At 35.6% G+C, this 19,977-nt stretch overlaps 1 protein-coding gene across 1 annotated transcript; it reads left to right on the top strand.

Annotated features, from left to right (window-relative positions):
* The first annotated feature begins 14,664 nt into the window (after nucleotides 1-14,664).
* On the top strand, nucleotides 14,665-19,768 carry LOC143628124 (pathogenesis-related homeodomain protein-like). The gene is made up of 9 exons (XM_077097790.1): nucleotides 14,665-14,768; nucleotides 15,786-16,328; nucleotides 16,421-16,586; nucleotides 16,666-16,789; nucleotides 16,881-16,993; nucleotides 18,225-18,683; nucleotides 18,832-19,041; nucleotides 19,134-19,223; nucleotides 19,303-19,768. The coding sequence occupies exons 2-9, from the start codon at nucleotides 15,841-15,843 to the stop codon at nucleotides 19,417-19,419; spliced, it is 1,767 nt and encodes a 588-aa protein (XP_076953905.1). The 5' UTR covers nucleotides 14,665-14,768; nucleotides 15,786-15,840; the 3' UTR covers nucleotides 19,420-19,768.
* The last annotated feature ends 209 nt before the right edge of the window (nucleotides 19,769-19,977 follow it).

Here is a 19,977-nt window from a genome sequence, read left to right as displayed (position 1 = left end):
CTAACTGTCAGACCGTAAGCTATGGTCTGCACACTCTGCCTTACGGTCCTGCCAGCCTAAATCTTGTTTTCTTCATAGAGTCTTCGTTTCAACTCCGTTTTTCTAATCGTTTGCGCCACGTCTTCGTATTTCAATTCTCTATCATCTCATAGATCATCACTTTCATTTTCATTCCATCATGAATGCTCCAAATTAGCTTCTTTAAGCTCCGTTAAGCTCCACACACCTGTAAACATAAAACCTATCAAAGTATTTGTGTTCGATATATATAAACAAGTAAAACACACAATATAAAACACTTAATGCACATACTTTTACCCACACATCAGTAAGCTTTGTGTTTTAGCTCTACATAAACAAGTTTGAAAGGTGTTGTTCCTATGGGGTTTTGTAGGCTGTCCTAAGGGCCCACAAGGCGTCATTTAACTTTTCTACCCATTTTTTGCGATTCATCCCTATAGTTCTTTCGAGGATCCTTTTTATCCCTCGATTCGAAACTTCTACTTGCCCATAGGTTTGCGGATGATATGGTGTTCCCAAACGGTGGTGAACTCCATATCATGCTAAGAATTTGTCCATTAAAGCATTGCAGAAGTGAGTACCTATGTCGCTGATTAAGGCTTTTGGAGTGCCAAATCGTGAAAATAACTTTTTCAGAAATCGTACAAAAACCCGAGCATCGTTAGTGGGAAGAGCTTGTGCTTCTACACATTTAGACACGTAGTCGACTGCTACAAGGATGTACTTATTTCTGAATGAGTTAGGAAATAGGCCCATGAAATCTATTCCCCATACATCAAAGATCTCACAAATTTGAATGCCTTTTTGAGCCATTTCATTTTTGGCTGAGATGTTCCCGGCTCTTTGACAAGCATCGCATGCTTGGATCAAAGCATGTGTGTCTTTGTATATGGTGGGCCAGAATAATCCTGCATCAAACACTTTTCTGACCGTGGTGGCGATATTGTGGTGTCCACTAGTTGGTCCTTCATGGCAGTGTTTGAAAATATCTAAGGCTTCCTTTCCTGATACACACCTACGAACAACCTGATCGGCTCATATCCTAAACAAATATGAGTCTTCCCATAAGTAGAACTTAGGTCGGAGAAGAATTACTTCCGTTGTTGATGAGTTAGCCCTTTTCTTAGGATTCCGCAAGCTAGATAATTCGCGAAATCGGCAAAACCCAGGACTTTCATCCTCCTCTTTCATGAATGCTTGGATATGCATGAGAACTTCGTGTGGAAAATTATCATCGATAATTTCCTTGTGATGTTCTTTTGAAGCAAGGCATTCTAAGCGTGACAGATGGTCTGCGGCTACATTCTCTGCTCCTTTCTTGTCCTTGACTTCAATGTAGAATTCTTGGAGTAGTAAAATCCATCGGATAAATCTGGGTTTTGCATCTTGCTTGTTGAAGAGGTGTGTATGGCGGCATGGTCGGTGTAAACTATGGTTTTGGAAAGAACTAGGTAGGATCTAAATTTTTCAAAGGTAAAAACTACTGCTAATAACTATTTTTCTGTTGTGGTGTAATTTTCTTGTGCATCATTAAGGGTTTTACTAGCATAGTAAATTGGGTGAAAATGTTTCTCTTTGTGTTGTCTGAGCACGGCTCCAAATGCAAAGTCACTTGCATCGCACATGATTTCGAATGGAATGGTCCAATCGGGTGCAGTCATGATTGGTGCATTGACAAGTTTGTCTTTCAATATGTTAAACGATTCAACACATTCTTCAGAAAAGACGAATGATGCATCTTTCTCCAGAAGTTTGGTCATAGGTCTAGCAATTTTGGAAAAGTCTTTTATGAAGCGAAGGTAGAATCCTACATGTCCTAGAAAACTTCTAATGGCTTTAATTGAAGTTGGTAGCAGAAATTTGGATATGGTCTCGATTTTTGCTCTATCAACTTATAGTCCGGCTTGGGATATCTTATGACCGAGAACAATGCCTTCTTTGACCATAAAGTGACATTTTTCCCAGTTGAGTACTAAGCAATGTTGTAAAAGTAGGTCTACAAGGCCGAGTACTCTCCGAGTACTCGCTACAAGGTATGGTGTCGATGGGAGTTTCTTTAACTCCGCCTAGTTACTAAAAATTGGTCAAAGGTGGTCAAAATTAGCCTGAATCACATCTAGTCAGTTAACTTGGGTCTATTTTGACTTAAAAATACAACATAATTTGTATTTCTATAATATTAAAGAATGAATATCATTATTTTTAATTAATGATTAACATTTTTTAGAATAATTTAGTGTTTAAAAATGTATTTCTTTTATTTATATTGATATTCATTTATTTTGTTATAAATACTAGTAAACTTATGATATCTGAAATATATATATTACCCAAAATCTAATTTTCTTTATATTTATCATGTCCGAGTACTCTCCGAGTACTCCCTCCAAGGGGGTCGGCCGCCTAGGGACCGCCTAGCGACTTTGCAACATTGGTACTAAGTTAACTTCTTCACACCTAGCCAGCATTTTGTCTAGGTTTTTCAAACAATGTCGAAGATATCTCCAAAGACTGAGAAGTCATCCATGAAAACTTCCACAGAGTGTTCGATCATTTTATGAAAGATGGCCACCATGCAACATTGAAAGATGGCCACCATGCAACATTGAAAGGTGGTCGGAATATTACATAGTCCAAATGGCATTCCTTGAAAATATGATAATTCTTTGATAATCTTTCGGTCAAATTAAGCGATCGACTGATTTGGAAAACTTGTTTGGTTATATTTGGATCTTGGAATGAAATCCCGATCTTGGTTAACTTAATAGTTTGATTCCTAGAAAGTCAAAAGCCAACCATGCTTCATGTTAACTTGTGGATCATAAGATGAAGTTCGTTTTGTTTGTGTATTTAACAATGGAACGCATCTAGCAACTTTAAATCAAATCATGCAATTTAACAAAACTTTAAGGCTCAAGTCATGATTATATTCCTTGACTAGGGTCTCTAGATGATTAGACAAATTTATTTTTACGACGACTTTCCTATATTTAGGTTACTACACCCTTCAAATTTGGAGAGCTCTAATGCACACTCTAGCCAGACTATGTTGTCTTAACCGTATGTTTTTTTAACCAGGCCCACGCTAGCTTCAAAGTTTGGCTTGGGCATTCCCTCGGGAAACCATACCGCCGACTGCCACTTGGCAGTCGTTGTGCCACCACAAGAGCAGAACTCTCCGACGTAATACTCGATGGGATGACAAATCGGGTGGGCTCTGCGTTCAAATTGACAACCTTTGCACAATGCCTAGCTCAAATCTTTTATTGCTAATATCCACCCAAAAGTGACACAAGTGGGATTCAAACTTAAGTCTCCATTAAAGAAAACTGAATTGACAAATTTATTAGAGAACCCATAGTAGACTTAAAATACTTGATATTTTCTAATCAGATATCATACGTAAAATTATTTATTAAAAACATAAAAAAACTCAATAACAAACACATAAAAATCTATAATGTTGATATACAATTACTACTTTTTAAATTTTTAATCAATCAAATCTTTCTCTCTTCATTTACTTTATAGAAAACGGCTAGACATTTATAGTTTAGTTCATGTACTATTTACTACCTAACAGGGTGGTGATTCCATCCCAATCCATCTTTCACTCATTCTTTATTCATTTTAGTTTCGCATCATTCTATCTTAATCCATCTTTCAAATGCGAAAGTGCTCATCGTTCACCCCAATTTAACTTTCACCTAGTTAAATAATAAAATTACCAAAATAAAAAAAACTAAATTGAAATTTTTTTTAATCTTATAACTTATTAATAAAATAATTTTATATGATTCATCAAAAATACCATATAAAACTTAAAATAAAATACTAAATCCATAAAAGATTAAATTAATTAGTCCTCCACATTCGTCAGCGTCGGAATCATAATCTTGAACCGAAACCACAAACCTTGGATTGTCTATTAAATCATTTCATGCCACGATGTGATTAAAACCATAGTTCATAACTGGGTTTCAATACTGACGAAGTGCCTTGGAAAATGCTTTTGATTTGTGTCGTCCATCACGTTCGTCTACATAGAGTTGATTTGATTTTTATATTTTTTTTTTTTTGTATTTTAAGACTTGAGAGAGTTGTAGGTACTTTGGATGAAAGAAATGAGATTTTTGTGTTAAAAGCGTTAAATAGTAGTTAAATTTTTGGGGAATTTTTCTTAAATGACTTGTTTAAAAATTAATCTATGACATCATGATAGCCCCATCCAAATTGAATTTTCATCGGATCCAAGCCACTTAGGGCGGTATTCCCGACGATTGCGAGCCCAGCCCCGATGTCACTCTGTCCCCTAAAATGTAACACCCAAGGGGGGAGAAGTGTTTGGGGTTTCCTGGCTAAATCAAATCAATTTTCATCATTTTTTAATAAGAACCGTGGCACAAAACTGACAATAACAACCCAAGGGACACAATAGTAACAATAGCCAAAAGAAAAAAATAATGTTACATGCATATAAACAATAACAAAAAAATATTGTCGAAGATGGTCTTATGTTCATGTCTATCTTATATGGTCTTTTACTATTTAGATTTCTGAAATTAAAATCGAAAAGAAAAAAAGTGTTTCATATAATACTTTTAAAATAAATCGACCAAAACACTTTTATAACGATGATGATCATGATTTGCATTGTTTTATATGTTCTTAGTGTTGGTGTTGACTATTGTTATAAAGTTGTTCTAGCCCACTTAGGTGAGTGGTGAAATTGAGCAGCAATAAGATCATGTGTAGTGATATTGGGTATGGTAAACGGCCTAAAACGCCGAATGCACCACTCCTGACGGTTTGGTGAGGGTGAGTTGGTCAACATGACCATTGGTTAATGGTTATTTTAATTAAAAAAATTATTTTTATATGTCTAAATAATCCATTTTAATTCCTATCAAAACTCACAATTTCATATAACTATTTAATTAAAGTCTACAAAATTCACAAAACTCTAATGGATTCTCTCTTTTTCACATATAAACAATCGGTTTTTTGGGAATACGCCCAAACGACCGACGACGACACGGAGGAAGACGGTTGCAAGTGTGGTTACGCTCAAGGCAAAGTGTATGAAATCTCTTCTTTCTCCTCCACGCACGACCTCGAAAAGAGATTATATTGAAGGAGATCATTTGGGTGCGAATGGTCATTTGATGGCAGATTTCTTCAATGACCAGTCGAGGTACAAGAACCCAAAAGCTTTTAGGTGTTGCTTTCGAATGTCTAAAAGCTTATTTTTTCACATTACCGAAGATTTGAAGCACAAGTTTGCTTAATTTAAGCAAAAAGCGGATTCACAAGGGACGCTATGATTCACCACTATTCAAAGGTGTACTTCAGTGATACGCGTGCTCGCCTACGGAAACACGGCCGACATATGCGACGAGTACTTAAAGATAGTCTAAATAACAACATGAGACACGTTAAAGTATTTTTGTTACGGTATATGTTAATTTTAAAAAAATATATCACTTGCTATTTTTTAAAAGTGATGTCAATTAGTGTGTTCGATTATCTTTATCACTTGGTAAAATACTTGGAGGCTGAGAAACGACATCATCTTTTCAAATCAAAATAAATTAAGGAGCGTCTTTATGATGACATCGTTCATTTCTCTTTTTTTGGTACAGTGGTTGATCTAGTGTATGTAGTGTTACTTAGACAGAGTGATTGTTAAACCCTATGATGTATGTGTAATGTTTTCTCTGTTTTGCCACGTCTAGTCTCTTGCTAGTCGTAGTTTTGTTGTTTTTATATCTATATGTCTGCCGATTTTCAAAAAATAATAATAAAGCTATACGCTCCACGTTATTTGAGAAGACCAAATTGGAACGACCTACAACAGATATATTAGGTGCATGTCCGGGTACATGTTTACCCTACATGATCAGGAGTATCGATTGTATGCACCCGGGTTGGTCTAATTGTCCAACCGCATAGCAAGATTAATACAAATGTGGTGACCAAAATGAGCAACGTTCAAGCGATTGCTTCGTACGACCTTTTGGTTTGGTCGGCCTTCTTTGGTCTCCATTCGAACAATGACATAAACGTTTTGAACATTTGCCTATAGTGGAGGATTACATCTCCAATACCATATCATTTAGTTCGTTTTGAGCTAATGATAACTACCACCCACATGGTTACTATTTGGGTGATTGGGTATATCTGGAATATTCAATTATCGTAAAAACGTTTAGAGCCCCGATCGATGAAAAATGAATATATTAAGAGAGTACAAGAGTCTTCACGAAAAGATACCGAGAGGTGTTTTGGGGTTCTTCAACAATGTTGGCATAAAAAAACTGCCATTTTTGGATGATGGAAAAAATAAGAAATGCTATGTATAAGTGTATCATATTGCATAATATGATTATCGAAGACAACAAGAGAGAAACATGTCCAACTTATATATCGGGCGACGATCCAGAACGAACTCCAGCAAGTATGGAGGTAAGATTGAAAAACGTGTATTTCCTACGTTTAAAAGAAACACATGATACTCTTACGATAGATTTGGTTCAACATGCTTGGGTGATTCAACCCACACGATACGGAGTTGAAAATGAAACCGAGGATGAAGACGAAGTTTAAAATGAAAATGTAGATGAGTCGTTAGATGAATATGAACTTCAAGATAAAGGTGAGAATAAAGACGAAGACAAATAGTATTTATCTATCTTTTAGATTTATTTTCAATTTTAGTGTGGTTTTTAGTTTTGTTTTGTTTTGTTTTTTTTAATTTTATAAAAAAAGTAGAAAACAAAATAAGAAAATAATAACTGAGTAATGATTGTAGAGAGTTTTACCACTACACCACGTTTTGGAAAACTCTTCGGGACACCATTTGTCGCACAACGTCCCTAAATGAAGAGTTAGCACTATACATGATCTAATAGTTAGTATTGGACGACATTAATTAATAGCTTTTTAATGCTATATACGAAGTCAATATTTGAGCGACATGATATATATCAATGATGATATCATAACATAGGCATGCACGTTTCGATAGAGAAAGCTAAATGATTTGTTGAGGGGAAAAGAATCTTTGTTGTACGAAGGCAAATAAATCTTATGATATAATATGGTTTTATTTAGAGATAATTACCAAATTAGACTATTTGACTTACTTGGCACCCATGGGCAAAGGTGTCAACATGAAATAGCATGTAAAATTTAGTTGTCAAAACCATATTATAACACGTGTCATGATTTCTAATTTGCCAACAGTGGTGCCTGAACGACGATGAACTGATTGCGATGATTTTGGACGCCTACTTAGCCTTAGGCAATTTCCAAAGTTGCCTAAAATTGCTACGGTTAGGCTAGCTTGGATACCACACGTTGATGAACATGCACCTTTGTAGTCTAGATATTCACCCAAGGCGCCTTAAAAGGCACGTGGTTACCCTCGTTTGGATCCCGCAAGCTGACACCATTGCCCATTCATTGTCGTTTATGCACCATTATAGCGCAATCGCTAGACATGTCAAAATAGGCTTCTAGCAACTCATTTTTGCATAATAATCTGTGTCGGCCTTTTGGTGCCTAATGGTGCCTAAGTGGATTATTTGTCACCATGTGATTTTCCATGCCTGTTTTGATAAGGAGATAATTTATGTCTATATTAAGAACATTTTGGGTCACCCACACCTATTTGATTATTATCCCTTATTTTCAATGGTACTGGTACTTAGAGCACGCTCATTCGAGTCTTCATCCATCCCCTCATCTTTAAGTTACAAGGGAAAAAGTAGAGTTGCTTCTACTTTTTTTTCCATCAGCAACTTCTGTATACCTTCTCTTAAAATACGGATGAGTTTAAGAATCTATTGTGATTCCACAAACACACACACAAACACAAATATTTGTACACTCAATATCCATATCTCCTCAACTATATACGGGTGAGTTTAAGAATCTATTGTAATTCCACAAACACACACACACAAACACAAATATTTGTACACTCAATATCCGTATCTCCTCAACTATCTCCACCTTCGCCCAACTTGTTTTACAACCTTCCCTATCAAAGCAACGTGGAAATAATTCATTTTCGTTCCATTAGAGCAATCTTTAAACAAACGAACCCGGCGTATGTATCTTTGAAGCTCTTAATTATTGTTGGATTCACTGTCTCTATTTATTCTTTGCATTTGATTTCATATTGTTGTTTTCTATTTTACTCGCTTCTTACCTTCGTATCCATTATAGTATAGGCAGTTCTCCCATATTGTGTCATTTTTCCCATTTTATTCTCCATATCACATTATCGCCACATAAGTTTTTTCTTTGTTTTCATAGTTTTCTTCTCTTCTTCCCCAAATATCACGACATCCTACTTCTTCCTTTTTATCTCCAAAGGGGTCTACCACACACAAATCCACGTGGGAGAAAGTGGAGAGTAATCTCTGGATTCCGTGGAAAATCATCTGGGAGAAACCGGAGGATGGTGTTCCCATCCGACCCCTATTTTCCCCCGCCCTTCACTAACTCCACTCTGATTAATTTACTCAATACATTACAGGTTTTTATAGACTAAGACCTCATTCGTTATACAAGTCATAGCGAATGAGAGCCATTCGCTAACATACGTTAACATGAATACATTATCCTAACCAATAAGCACGTTCGTAGTCCTTATTCGTTAACAAGCTTAACTAATGGACACGAACAAACACGTGCGGACACATTCTTTGTTATCTACTCTAACGAATGTGCCTTATAATAGCGAATGTGCATTAATATAATTACCAAAATACCCTTATACTTTAAACAAAGACCAAATACGTTAAACAAAGACCGAGACACACAAAACATGTACTAACATAAACATTAGCTATGCCTTAAGACACATCATAATTAACGAAAACTTGAAATTTGTAGAACAACCTCTACAAATAATATTTTAAAGTAATGAAACTTAAGAGGCGAAAGCAAACGTTAGTAAAAGTAAGATGGAACCCCTAAAGAGATCCAGAATATACCTGGTAGTTAGAATCATAATAGAGAAAGAAATACCCAAACTTATTTTCACAAATCTCGAGGACGATATTCATTCCAAAGTGGGGAGGATGTAGCATCCCGAAACTTTCAGGCTACTTTTGCCAATCATTAAAGGTTGAAGGATCAAATTGTTCCTAAAATAATTAGAAACCAAGACCTCAAGTACATGTAACGAAAAACAACACGAAAATTGAGAAAAACCAAATCTGATAGACAGTCGCCCATCGCAACAGGCTAACCTCAAAACCGTCGTGATACGTGGCAGGCTTGAGAATATATCCTATTTTTGGCGGTGTCGCGCTACGCGATGACCCAAACAATTTCTCCATAGCGATACGCGATGACCACGTCAAGTAATCGGAGACAATCTTGAGGGCGATATTCATTCCAAGGTGGGGAGGATGTAGCATCCCGAAACTTTCGGGCTACTTTTGCCAATCTCAAAAGGTTGAAGGATCAAAGTGTTCCCAAAATAATTGGAAACCAAGACCTCAAGTACATTTAACAAAAACCAGCATGAAAATTGATAAAAACCAAATCTGATAGACTGTATCCCATCGAAACAGGCTAAGCTCAAAACTATCGCGGTAGGCTTGAGAAATTTCTTATTTTTTGGCGGTGTCGCGCAACGCGATGACCAAATCCATTTCTCCATAGCGATACGCGATGGCCATGTTTAAGAATCGGAGACACGTGTTGAACCACGTGCTAACACGTGGTGAGTTGAAGCCACGTGGAGAATGACGCAGCGCTATGTGGCCGACAATGAAATCACGGGTGGCGTCCCGTATCATGATGGCCTGCCCAATAACCCCTTGCAAAACGCGACAGATGCCGAAATTGACCTATAAAAGGGGAGCCGCGGCATTTCTTCTCTGCATTCCAAAACACACACTGAGCCTCGAAAGGCATTCCGACGAGTCGAGCCCCGAAGTTTCGACGGTTTGATCAGCAATACACTAAGTAAAGTAAAAGTGCTGCTCAATAAACCTTAAGTTTTACACTCCAAGTACTCGTGATAAGGTAGGGGTTCCGCTTAAGTTATGTTATTATGTAGCTTAGACCCTAGTCAGGGGTACCGCCTGAACATTCAACAATCTCAAGTATACATAGATTTTCATATACAAAGGTTATAGTCAAAATATTGTTTCCTCATGACTAAGAAACATAATGTTTTACATACAAGAGTTGTAGTCAAATTGACGTTTCTTCTTGAAGAAGAAACCTAAAAATAGATGTTTCTTTATGAAGAAGAACGTAGCATATAATTGGTAAATAAACAAAATGGTTGCAGGTATAAATGTTTTATTCAAACAAATAATTTATCAAGGTTTAAAGCTATGTAAATTAGACTAAAGGTCTAAAGCTAGATCATTTGATCATATCTATATAAGTTATTCTCGTACTAAAGGTCTAAGGTAACTCACAAGCATAAATCAGTGGAAGTACTGATCATAACAAAAGTGAATACGTCTAGTCCTTTTATAAGCATAAATACAAACGAGTCATTTATACAAAAGCTTTCATGGGATTTCAGATCCCAAAAATGTAGTATCTGTTAGTGTGTATAGATCTATATATATGTGGGAAAAGAGTAGACATACCCCACCACACTTAGCATCATGTCCCCGACTCATTGAGCTAGTCCATAGGCCTGTGTGGGCTTGACTATGTGCATATAACTAGTACGCCGGTCTACAAGGCCGCTAATTGTTTCGAGTATGAACTAAATGTTTTAGCGTCATCGTATTCACCAACATGTGTTGCTGACGTATTTTATAAAGTGTTTTACATATAACAAAGAATATAGGTTAGAAGATGGTGGTGTTAGCCTTTAGACGATCTGAAGGCTCAAATATACATTGGTAATGTAAAAGATGTAAATTATTGCTTTACAATTTAAACTATTTTGCATCACCAGCTGGTATTTAATTCCCGAGTTTTGAATATAATAATATTTTTATGAAAAGACTTCCACTTTACAACCAATACCCTGATATATATTACAAAACAGGTACCAATGTTAGTTACACGCTTAGGCCCATGGAGTCGGGTATGACAATGATAAAATGTCATATTTATGTTTAAAAATGAAATAATCAGTTTATAAAAGTTTAACATGTAAAAAGATCTAAACTTGACCGAATAGTCGCATAGGCGATCCAAGTTTGTTTTTGACGAACATGCACCTCTACCAAATGCATTCTGATACAAGTATAACGTTCTAAATGGTGTTTATGCATATAAAACAATAATAAAGATTACCATGAGAATGAACACAAACTTTAAAGACTTCGCAAACTTTAATGGTCGGACTTTGTGAAGTTAAAGTAAGAAAAACACCAAATTGAAGAAGCTAGAATGCAATTGAGAGTAAATTGGAGTTGTGACAAAGAATGAGCAGAGGTTATATAGCCAATAACTTTTAATTACAATGCGGAATGGAGTAATTGCAAATGGCTAGTCAAGGGCAAGTTTTATGGGCAAGAATAATGGGATTGACCCAGTTGAAGAGGTCAAATAGCGTTTTGATGGTGGGGGATTGTCTAGGTTCTTGGAACAACTTCAAAACAAGTCAAATGGCAAGAAAATAGGCGAAAATGAGGAGGACCAGCCGCGGGTTCAGCTCGTAACGACTGCACTAGGCGTCTGTCGCCTGTCACGAAGGACATTGAAGAATCCTACGCATAGCGCGGCATGTTTACGAAGACCGCGTTGACTCAGGTCCGTCGTGTGTCGCTAAAGAAAGGGGAAGCCCCATCACAAGGAGCGACAATCATGAAAAATCATAAAGTTTTGTTTTATTTGACAACTTCGGTCCTTAGACTTTGGTAAAATGAATTTTGAGAAATAAATACATGAAATAGAGTATGCGATTGAGTTCATAACATTGTGAACATCAAATTTATTAATCATACAAATAAATTATGAACATGAATCACAAATGACATGAAAATCAATATTTTCATTAATAAATGTGGCCCGAATTAAACCGAAATTTCAAAACGGGTCTGATAAACAAATATAAATACAAATACAAAAATTGACAAATGTCATAGCAGGCTTTGTAAGTGCATGTTTTTCATTAGTTAGTGTAAACCGCCTTTAGCTTCTTATTTTTTTATTGCTCCCTTTCCATACCACTGTGATGATCTTTAGGATGATGCTTGTAGGATCCTAGTGATTTGTTACTTTCACTATGATGCTTGCAGGATCCTTGTGATTCGTTACTTTCACTATTGGTGGGTGAATCTAACTTAATACAATATGTGGAATTAGTGTTCACATAAAGCAACTTTTCCTTTCTTAAGGAATTATATGTCACGCCAGGGCACATGGGACTAGACGTATGCCTGCCTGTTTCTATTTGTTTTATTTTCATCTGTTTAAAGCCTTACGCAACGAAATAATATATTTACTTAAAATATTTTTTAAGGGAATTAAAGACCACCTTAACGGATTTAAAAACATTTCTTTCAAATTTTATTTGAGCCATCAAATATTTATGCCTCAGGACAAGTAAAACCATTAAGTTTTCGTTACTAGTTTCAAAATACAAGTAAAATCCTTATAAACTGTGTAGAGTTGTTACATGTGCATTAAGTCTATTATGATAAACTCTTGTCTGTTGTCTGACAGATTACCACTATGATTTTTAACGACCCCTTTTTGCTATGTTTTAAAAGGGAAAAAAACATACAACTTTTTTATGTACATCCTAACGTTTTAAAATAGAATATAAAACATGAGTAGATTATCACATTTAAAGCCCCCATCACTAAACACAACAATTTAACCAATTTGATTGGCCCATTGGTTTAGTGCGAATATTACTATTGGGTTTGACACCTCATTCACGGTTGGTCGCATCAACTATAACCTACGTGTTAAATGAATGCATATTACGATCTTTAAAAAATCTCCTATGATAAAGAATTAACTGAGGCATTGAATCAGCCAATAAGCATGGTTGTGAACTCACTATAATTATATAAAATGCATGCCTTATAAACTATTTATCAATGTTTATCTAAAAACTAGCGAACTCACCAACTATTTAAAGTTGATTTTTTTAAGTATATTTTCCAGCTTCAAGCGGATTACCTAGTGTGTTTCATTGCGTAGTACCTAAAATCAACGTTGTAAAAGTATCAACTATTTTAATGAAATGAAGTGATGTGTGCGTTAGTTTTCTCAGTTAAATATGTGTTATGGAACCATATTCAGTTGCACATCATGTATCAGCTTTAGTAGGGTATGACACTCTTCCAACATGAAATTGAAGCAAACAATCACACCTCCTTTTGTCAAGAACATATACAAGATGTGTAAGACCTGACATCTTTGCAAATATTGTTATCGAGTAAGGGCTCGATCAACTTGTGACAATTGTCTAATATGGATAACTTTCGGTTAACAATTTTCTTGTATTCGCTTAAAACTCCAAATGCTTGAAGCTTTTACTTAATGGCATATATAGGGTTTTTAAAGTAAAGTGTTGTTACCATATGACAAAGGAAAAATATACATATTTTATATGGACACAAACGAACCTGAAATCAAAAATCAAACTCAAAACATAGAACACCCTTGACGGGTATTGGGATATTCGAGACGGACATGGAATTATGTGACACCCAACCCGATTACCCTAAAACTACATATCTGTTTCCTAGACCATACCCACAAACGTTTTCCATTTAGTATTAAATTTCTCTAGTCGTCATCGTGTACCTGATTACTTTATCAATCCACTAACCTTTTCGGTCTTTATAATTCAAATTTCTTCGATTAGTAAAATAATATATAAACCAAAACAACAAAAGAAACGCACTTGAAAATCCCAATGAGTATTTCAACACCCAACTAGTAAACCGAGACACAATTTTATAACAAAACTTGAAACTGAGATTACCGATACCCGTAGAAAACCAACCAAAAATAATATCTATTTTAAGGAAGGCTTGTGAAAAACAAGACTTTGAAAAGAAGGAAGAAAACAAGTAGAGGCGAAAGGAAGAAAATATATATATATCATCGCGTGCAGGTGACCGGCAGTAGGGGCGGATTTACGTTGAACAGTGGGGGTGCACGTGAACCCCCCGAGTTTCATAATTATAGTGTAATGCTATATATAAAATATAAAGTGCATCCCCTTATAAAATTAGAGTGCACCTCATAACCAAATTAGAAAAGTGGTGGAGTGGCCAAGGCATTGGTTGTACAACGGGATGTTCCATGTTCGATTCTTGTACTACTTTGGTTTTATTTTTATTTTTAATATGGTCTACGGGAGGTCTTAATGTTTGTAGAGTTTCAAACAATAACCCACAGCTGCTATCCTTTTCTTACATGAGACATTTGTAATAGCGTCATTTTTATCAATTGATCATAGGTTCAATTTCTTATTCATTAATTTGTTGGTTTGTTCTTATTATTTTTGTTTCTAGACTTCTAATATTTGTAAGACCTTTTAATTGTCGAACCAACTCGAATTTTTTATATCCAACTCTCTGAAAACGAAGCATCTAAAAACAGTGCCATCCCGAAAAAGATTTTCTGGATCCGCCGCTGACCGGCTGGTCCTCGAACATCACCGTACGTACCCAATTTTGTTTGTTATCGGAACCACCCACTCACTTTTGTTACAAAACCCTAGATTTCTTCATACGACGCCGTATTGCTTTATTTTGTTTTAAGATCTGCTTCTGTTATCCATCCAGGTAACTAATCCAACTCATTTCAGCTCTGATTTTTTGAATGTGTATGCTTTATTATGTTGTTTTTTGCTTCGTGTAATTGGCAATTTGATGTTTACAAACTTCAATTTGATTTGCACGCGAATGAATGTAAGTTAAAATAAAATTATGAAAATATAAACTCAGGGATAATCAAAACTTCAATAATAATGCGTACCTAGGCCCAAGGTTCTAGTAAGCGATTAATCGAATTGCACTTTGATGTAAAATTTTCTGTTTTAGTACACACATTAATTTTATATGTAATTTTCTGTTTTATATTTACACATACAAGGTTTGGCCGGAAACCGCCGATTTTGATCAGAATCTTGTCGGAAAATGTCGATTTAAGTTCGATTAATCCTGATTTTGGTCAGATTTGACCATTGATCGATTAGCCCAAAATTAGCCAGTGTGGTGGGGACTAGTAGTCGGGCTTTTTGCAACCATGCCTAGGCCCGTAAACGAACAGAATGAACACGAATGGGTGCATTTTTGTGTTCGTTCGTTTAAATCTTTAACGAACACGAACATAATTGAACAAGTATAAACGAACACAAATCAACATAATTGACCAAACATAAATGAGCACAAACTAACATGAGTTAGCATTAATGAACACAAACGAATAAGGCTAATGCATAAGAATTTATCCAAAAACACATAGTGGTTCAGATTTACATGATCCATTTTAATCTGATGGATTGTATTCCTTCACGAATACAGGTTCTAGTTGATGATCACGGTGATTTAATTTTTTCAATAAAAATAACCAAGTAAATATATATCTTTAACAAAGCCCCAATTTTTAGTAATTAAGTTACATCATGATAGAAATAAACTAATTTGAGGTTGATGGCGATTTTGGTTCATAGCTGTATTGAATTATGATGGTAGTAACTTTTCTTTATAGGTAACTGAAATTCCGATAATAACGTGTACTTTAGGATTCAAATCATGGTAGAAGTGTAATACACCTGTTTTGTTATTTTGATATTGTAGGTTGCTTCTAGTTTCCTTCAAAATCTAAGTAATTTTTGGACATCGATTTGTGACCATGCATGATCAAAGCTTAGCCACAGGGGAAAATGAGTCAAATTTGAATTCCATGTGTGCATGTGACGATAAAGTCGTTAATAATCATGAAAATTCAGAAAATTTACCTGATGGTCCAACAAGCAGTTCAAATCTTGGTCAATCAAAAGCAGTTCAAGAAAATGAAACCAAGGAATTAAGTCAAACACCTGCACAAAAGCGTAAACGTGGGCGACCGAGAAAAAACGAAAGTGTGATTACTATCAGTCCCAGGTTGTTACGGACACGGTCTCAAGAAAAAACTAAAACTGAAATTCAAGAATCGGCTGATCTGCTTTTAGAGGAACCAGACAGCAAAGAAAATAAAATGAAGATGACGAAAAGGATGAAACCAGAACATAATAATGAATTTTCAAAAATAAAAAGGCATTTAAGATATTTATTAAACCGAATGAAATATGAACAAAACTTCATTGATGCGTATGCTGGTGAAGGGTGGAAAGGCCAAAGGTGCGTTTATTCTTCAACTCGAAATTTTTTACTTTTTTCGATATTATTAATTGTTATCAATTTTATTCATATTATTCAATTATATTTGTCAGTCTAGAAAAACTAAGACCCGAGAAGGAACTTGAGCGTGCCAAATCCGATATTAGACGTTACAAATTGAAAATAAGAGATTTGTTCAAACGGATTGATACTTCACGTGAGGAAGGAAGGATTCCAGAAACATTATATGATTCTGAAGGACTAATCGACTGTGAGGACGTATGACATTTTTTTATATCACCATAATTTTGCTATATATTCTTATTTTATTCTTAATGATGGTGTTTTATTTTGGCAGATATTTTGTGCAAAGTGTAGAAAAATAGAAGTGTCGCTTGACAATGATATAATTCTTTGTGACGGCGGTTGTGAACGTGGATTTCATCAGTTTTGTTTGGATCCGCCTTTATTGAAAGAACAAGGTAGCATTACAATCTTGACCCGTAACAAACAGGTCAGTTTAACTTTTTGGCTAACGGGTCAAACTGAGTTAATGGTGTATTTTATATGTAGTTCCGCCTGGTGATGAAGGGTGGCTTTGCCCTGCTTGTGATTGTAAGGCTGATTGTATTGGTTTGCTTAATGATTCATTGGGGACGCAGCTTGCTATTGAAGATTGTTGGGAGGTCAGTTAGTTAATTTAAATATATGTGACTTGGGTTGGGCCAACTATAAATAGGGTTGTAAACAAGCTGAGCCGAGCTTGAGCCAGGTTAGGTTCGGTTCGGCTTCTTACAAACCGAGCCAAGCCCACTAACAAGCTGAAATGTTGAGAGCTTGAGTTCTGCTCGTCAAAAGCTCAATCCAGCTCGTTAATTTAAAAATAATAATTTTAATTTTTTACACATATAGGCCTGTAAATAAACTAAACCTTCAGTGAACCTTTTGATATGTAATAAATGAACGAGCATGACCAAAACTTTTTGCTCATTTAGTTAAATGAACAAACATGAACTCATGTTCGTGAACGATTGTTTATTTTCGTGTGTTTAAGTTTTTCCAAGTTTGTTCGTTTATCTATGTTCTGTCATATTTGTTCGTTTATGTTGGTAAATCGTTCGTTTATCTATGTTCTGTCATATTCGTTCGTTTATTCATTTAACTACTTGTGCTTGATCGTTTGTTCGGTTATTGTAAAACAAACAAACTATATAAATAAAAATATAATATTTTTAACATGCACATAGTGAGAGTTTATAGACTACAGAATTTGAATATATATTTTAAAACTTGGGTTTTATTTCTAGGTTATATATATGCATATTAAAACTTGGGCTTTAATTCCAACGGTCTAACGAGCCAATCTTAGCTTCGCTCGGGCTTGTCTCGTTTACAAACAGCCACAGATTTTTTATAAAGCCCTAACAACAAATAAAATTATTCATAGTTATCAAATGTGCTAGGCGCACTCAAGGCGCAAAAAAGAGCGAAGGCCTGAGAAAAAAAAAGTGTGCTTAAATAAAAGAATTAAAAATATGTTATGTATATAAGGAATAATACTATTCTTCAAATAAATAAACAAAAGTTATTAAATAACATATAATATAATCTAATTAGTACCAAATGTTATAAAATAGTCAAGATTCAAATGTAATTCCAAAACTTGAATAACAAAATATTCAATGTAATTCCTTTGACCTCTCCTAGATCTAAGTTTCAATCGCACTCATTGCGTTTCTTTTGTTCGTCTTTTATCTTCTCATGTTCCTGTTGTAGACAATGCCGAAGCGCTCGTCTAGGAACTAGAAGCGCATTTATTGAGCCTCGCCTGAAAATGGGGCTAGGCGCAAGGAGTGAGGGCTTTTAATATCTATGATATTGTTCTGAAATCTCACATTATATATCATTTAACTGCAGAAGGTCTTTCCTGAAACTGCAGCCTCGGGGAACAAGTTAGATGATAATTCAGGGCTTCCATCAGATGATTCAGAAGACGATGATTACAATCCCGATGGTCCACAGTTAGAAGACGAGGCAGACACAGAGGATTCTAGCTCTGATGAAGCTGAGGATTTTGGGAATGTAGCAAATAACGAACAGTTATCAGAACTTCCTTCTGATGATTCAGAGGATGATGACTTCAATCCGGACCGAGTGGATTCAGACGAAGAGGATAATATTAAAAGTTCTGGTTCTACATCTAGTTCTGATGATATCGGTGACATAAAGGATGACGTGGCATCGGTTGAAGTTCAAACGGTTGATATGTCTGCTGATAAAGAGGAGTTACTCGAATCAAATATGGAAAATGACGATTTTGCCCCTATCACCGCAAAGCGAAACGTTGAGAGACTGGACTACAAGAAACTCCATGATGTGAGTCTGTCATCATCTAAATGGCGCGAGTTGGGTTGTATTTTATCTCAAACGGGTCAATTCAATAGATGGGTGCATTTTGACTCGTTTCAATCCCAACTCATTTTGACATGTTGCTTGATCTTTTGTTTTTGGCTTATCTTTACAGGAGACGTACGGAAATAGCTCTTCAGATTCAAGTGACGAAGATTTTCATGATTCTGAAACAGAAGATGCTGAATATAGTAAAAATCGGAGACAAATTGAAACTACACCCACAGCAAAAACCAAAACCAGAAAGAAGTTAGATGCTGAGGGTACAAGTGATAAAAGTGGTAATAAGTCGTCAAATAGAAGAATTGGGGAAGCTGCTAGTAAGGTATGCATGTTCATAGTTCTTATCGTTTAATAATAATAGTAATTTATAGTTATACAATGTTCTTTTTTCATTTGGTTTTGTATCTCGTATAGAGGCTTTATGAAGCTTTTACGGAAAACCATTATCCCGATCGGACCGTCAGGGAGAAACTGGTCAATGAATTGAATCTAACTCACAGTCAGGTCAGCAGGATTACTACATATTCTACACAATAGACATTGTAATATTTTTATGTATATTGTTATTATTGTTATGCGACAGGTCAGCAAATGGTTTGGAAATGCCCGTTGGAGCTTTAATCATCCTGAAGGGCGCACTAAAACAGTTAAATCGCCTGGAAAGAGAGAAACAAGTGCAGATCATGAAGCTAATAGATAGTGACACTTGTTTGGAGTGTTGATAGTTCATGAAGGATTTGATGACAAGATTCACCAATATTGTTATAATGAAGTGCTTTTATGACATGGTGAGTACATGTCGTCTAGTCGAGTGGAGTTTGATTCTAATGTTGTTCTAATTTAGCGGTGTTGTAGCAGTTTTAACTGCATGTCAGATCGTTGGTTCTCCTTGAGGGAAGAAAACATGTTTTCGTTATTACAAATAGACATTTTTCTGAGATATATGTATGCTGACATGAGCGTTTATTCAATATACTTTTTAATAATCGAGTATTTAGCCGATTTGTATGACGTTGTATGTGGGTTGATGCTTGCTATGTGTTTATATTGTGGTTTGTTTTGTGAATATAATACTGTTTGCTCATGTGTGGATTGTGGTTTGTTTTGTGAACCGGATACGGTTTTGGCTTTTTAGTCTGCTGTTATTATCTGAGCAACAGTGGTGCTTGTAGTTTCTGGATTGAGAATTGAGATACTTATGTGGATTTGGGTTTTGATCAAATTTGTCCAAATGGTATTTTTGATTAAATATATGTAA

This window comes from Bidens hawaiensis, unplaced genomic scaffold, assembly GCF_021521415.1.
Source record: "Bidens hawaiensis isolate Kalapana, Puna unplaced genomic scaffold, B.hawaiensis_p1.1 tig00004817_1, whole genome shotgun sequence".
Taxonomy (NCBI): Eukaryota; Viridiplantae; Streptophyta; class Magnoliopsida; order Asterales; family Asteraceae; genus Bidens; species Bidens hawaiensis.
This window is presented reverse-complemented; position numbering and strand designations above follow the sequence as displayed.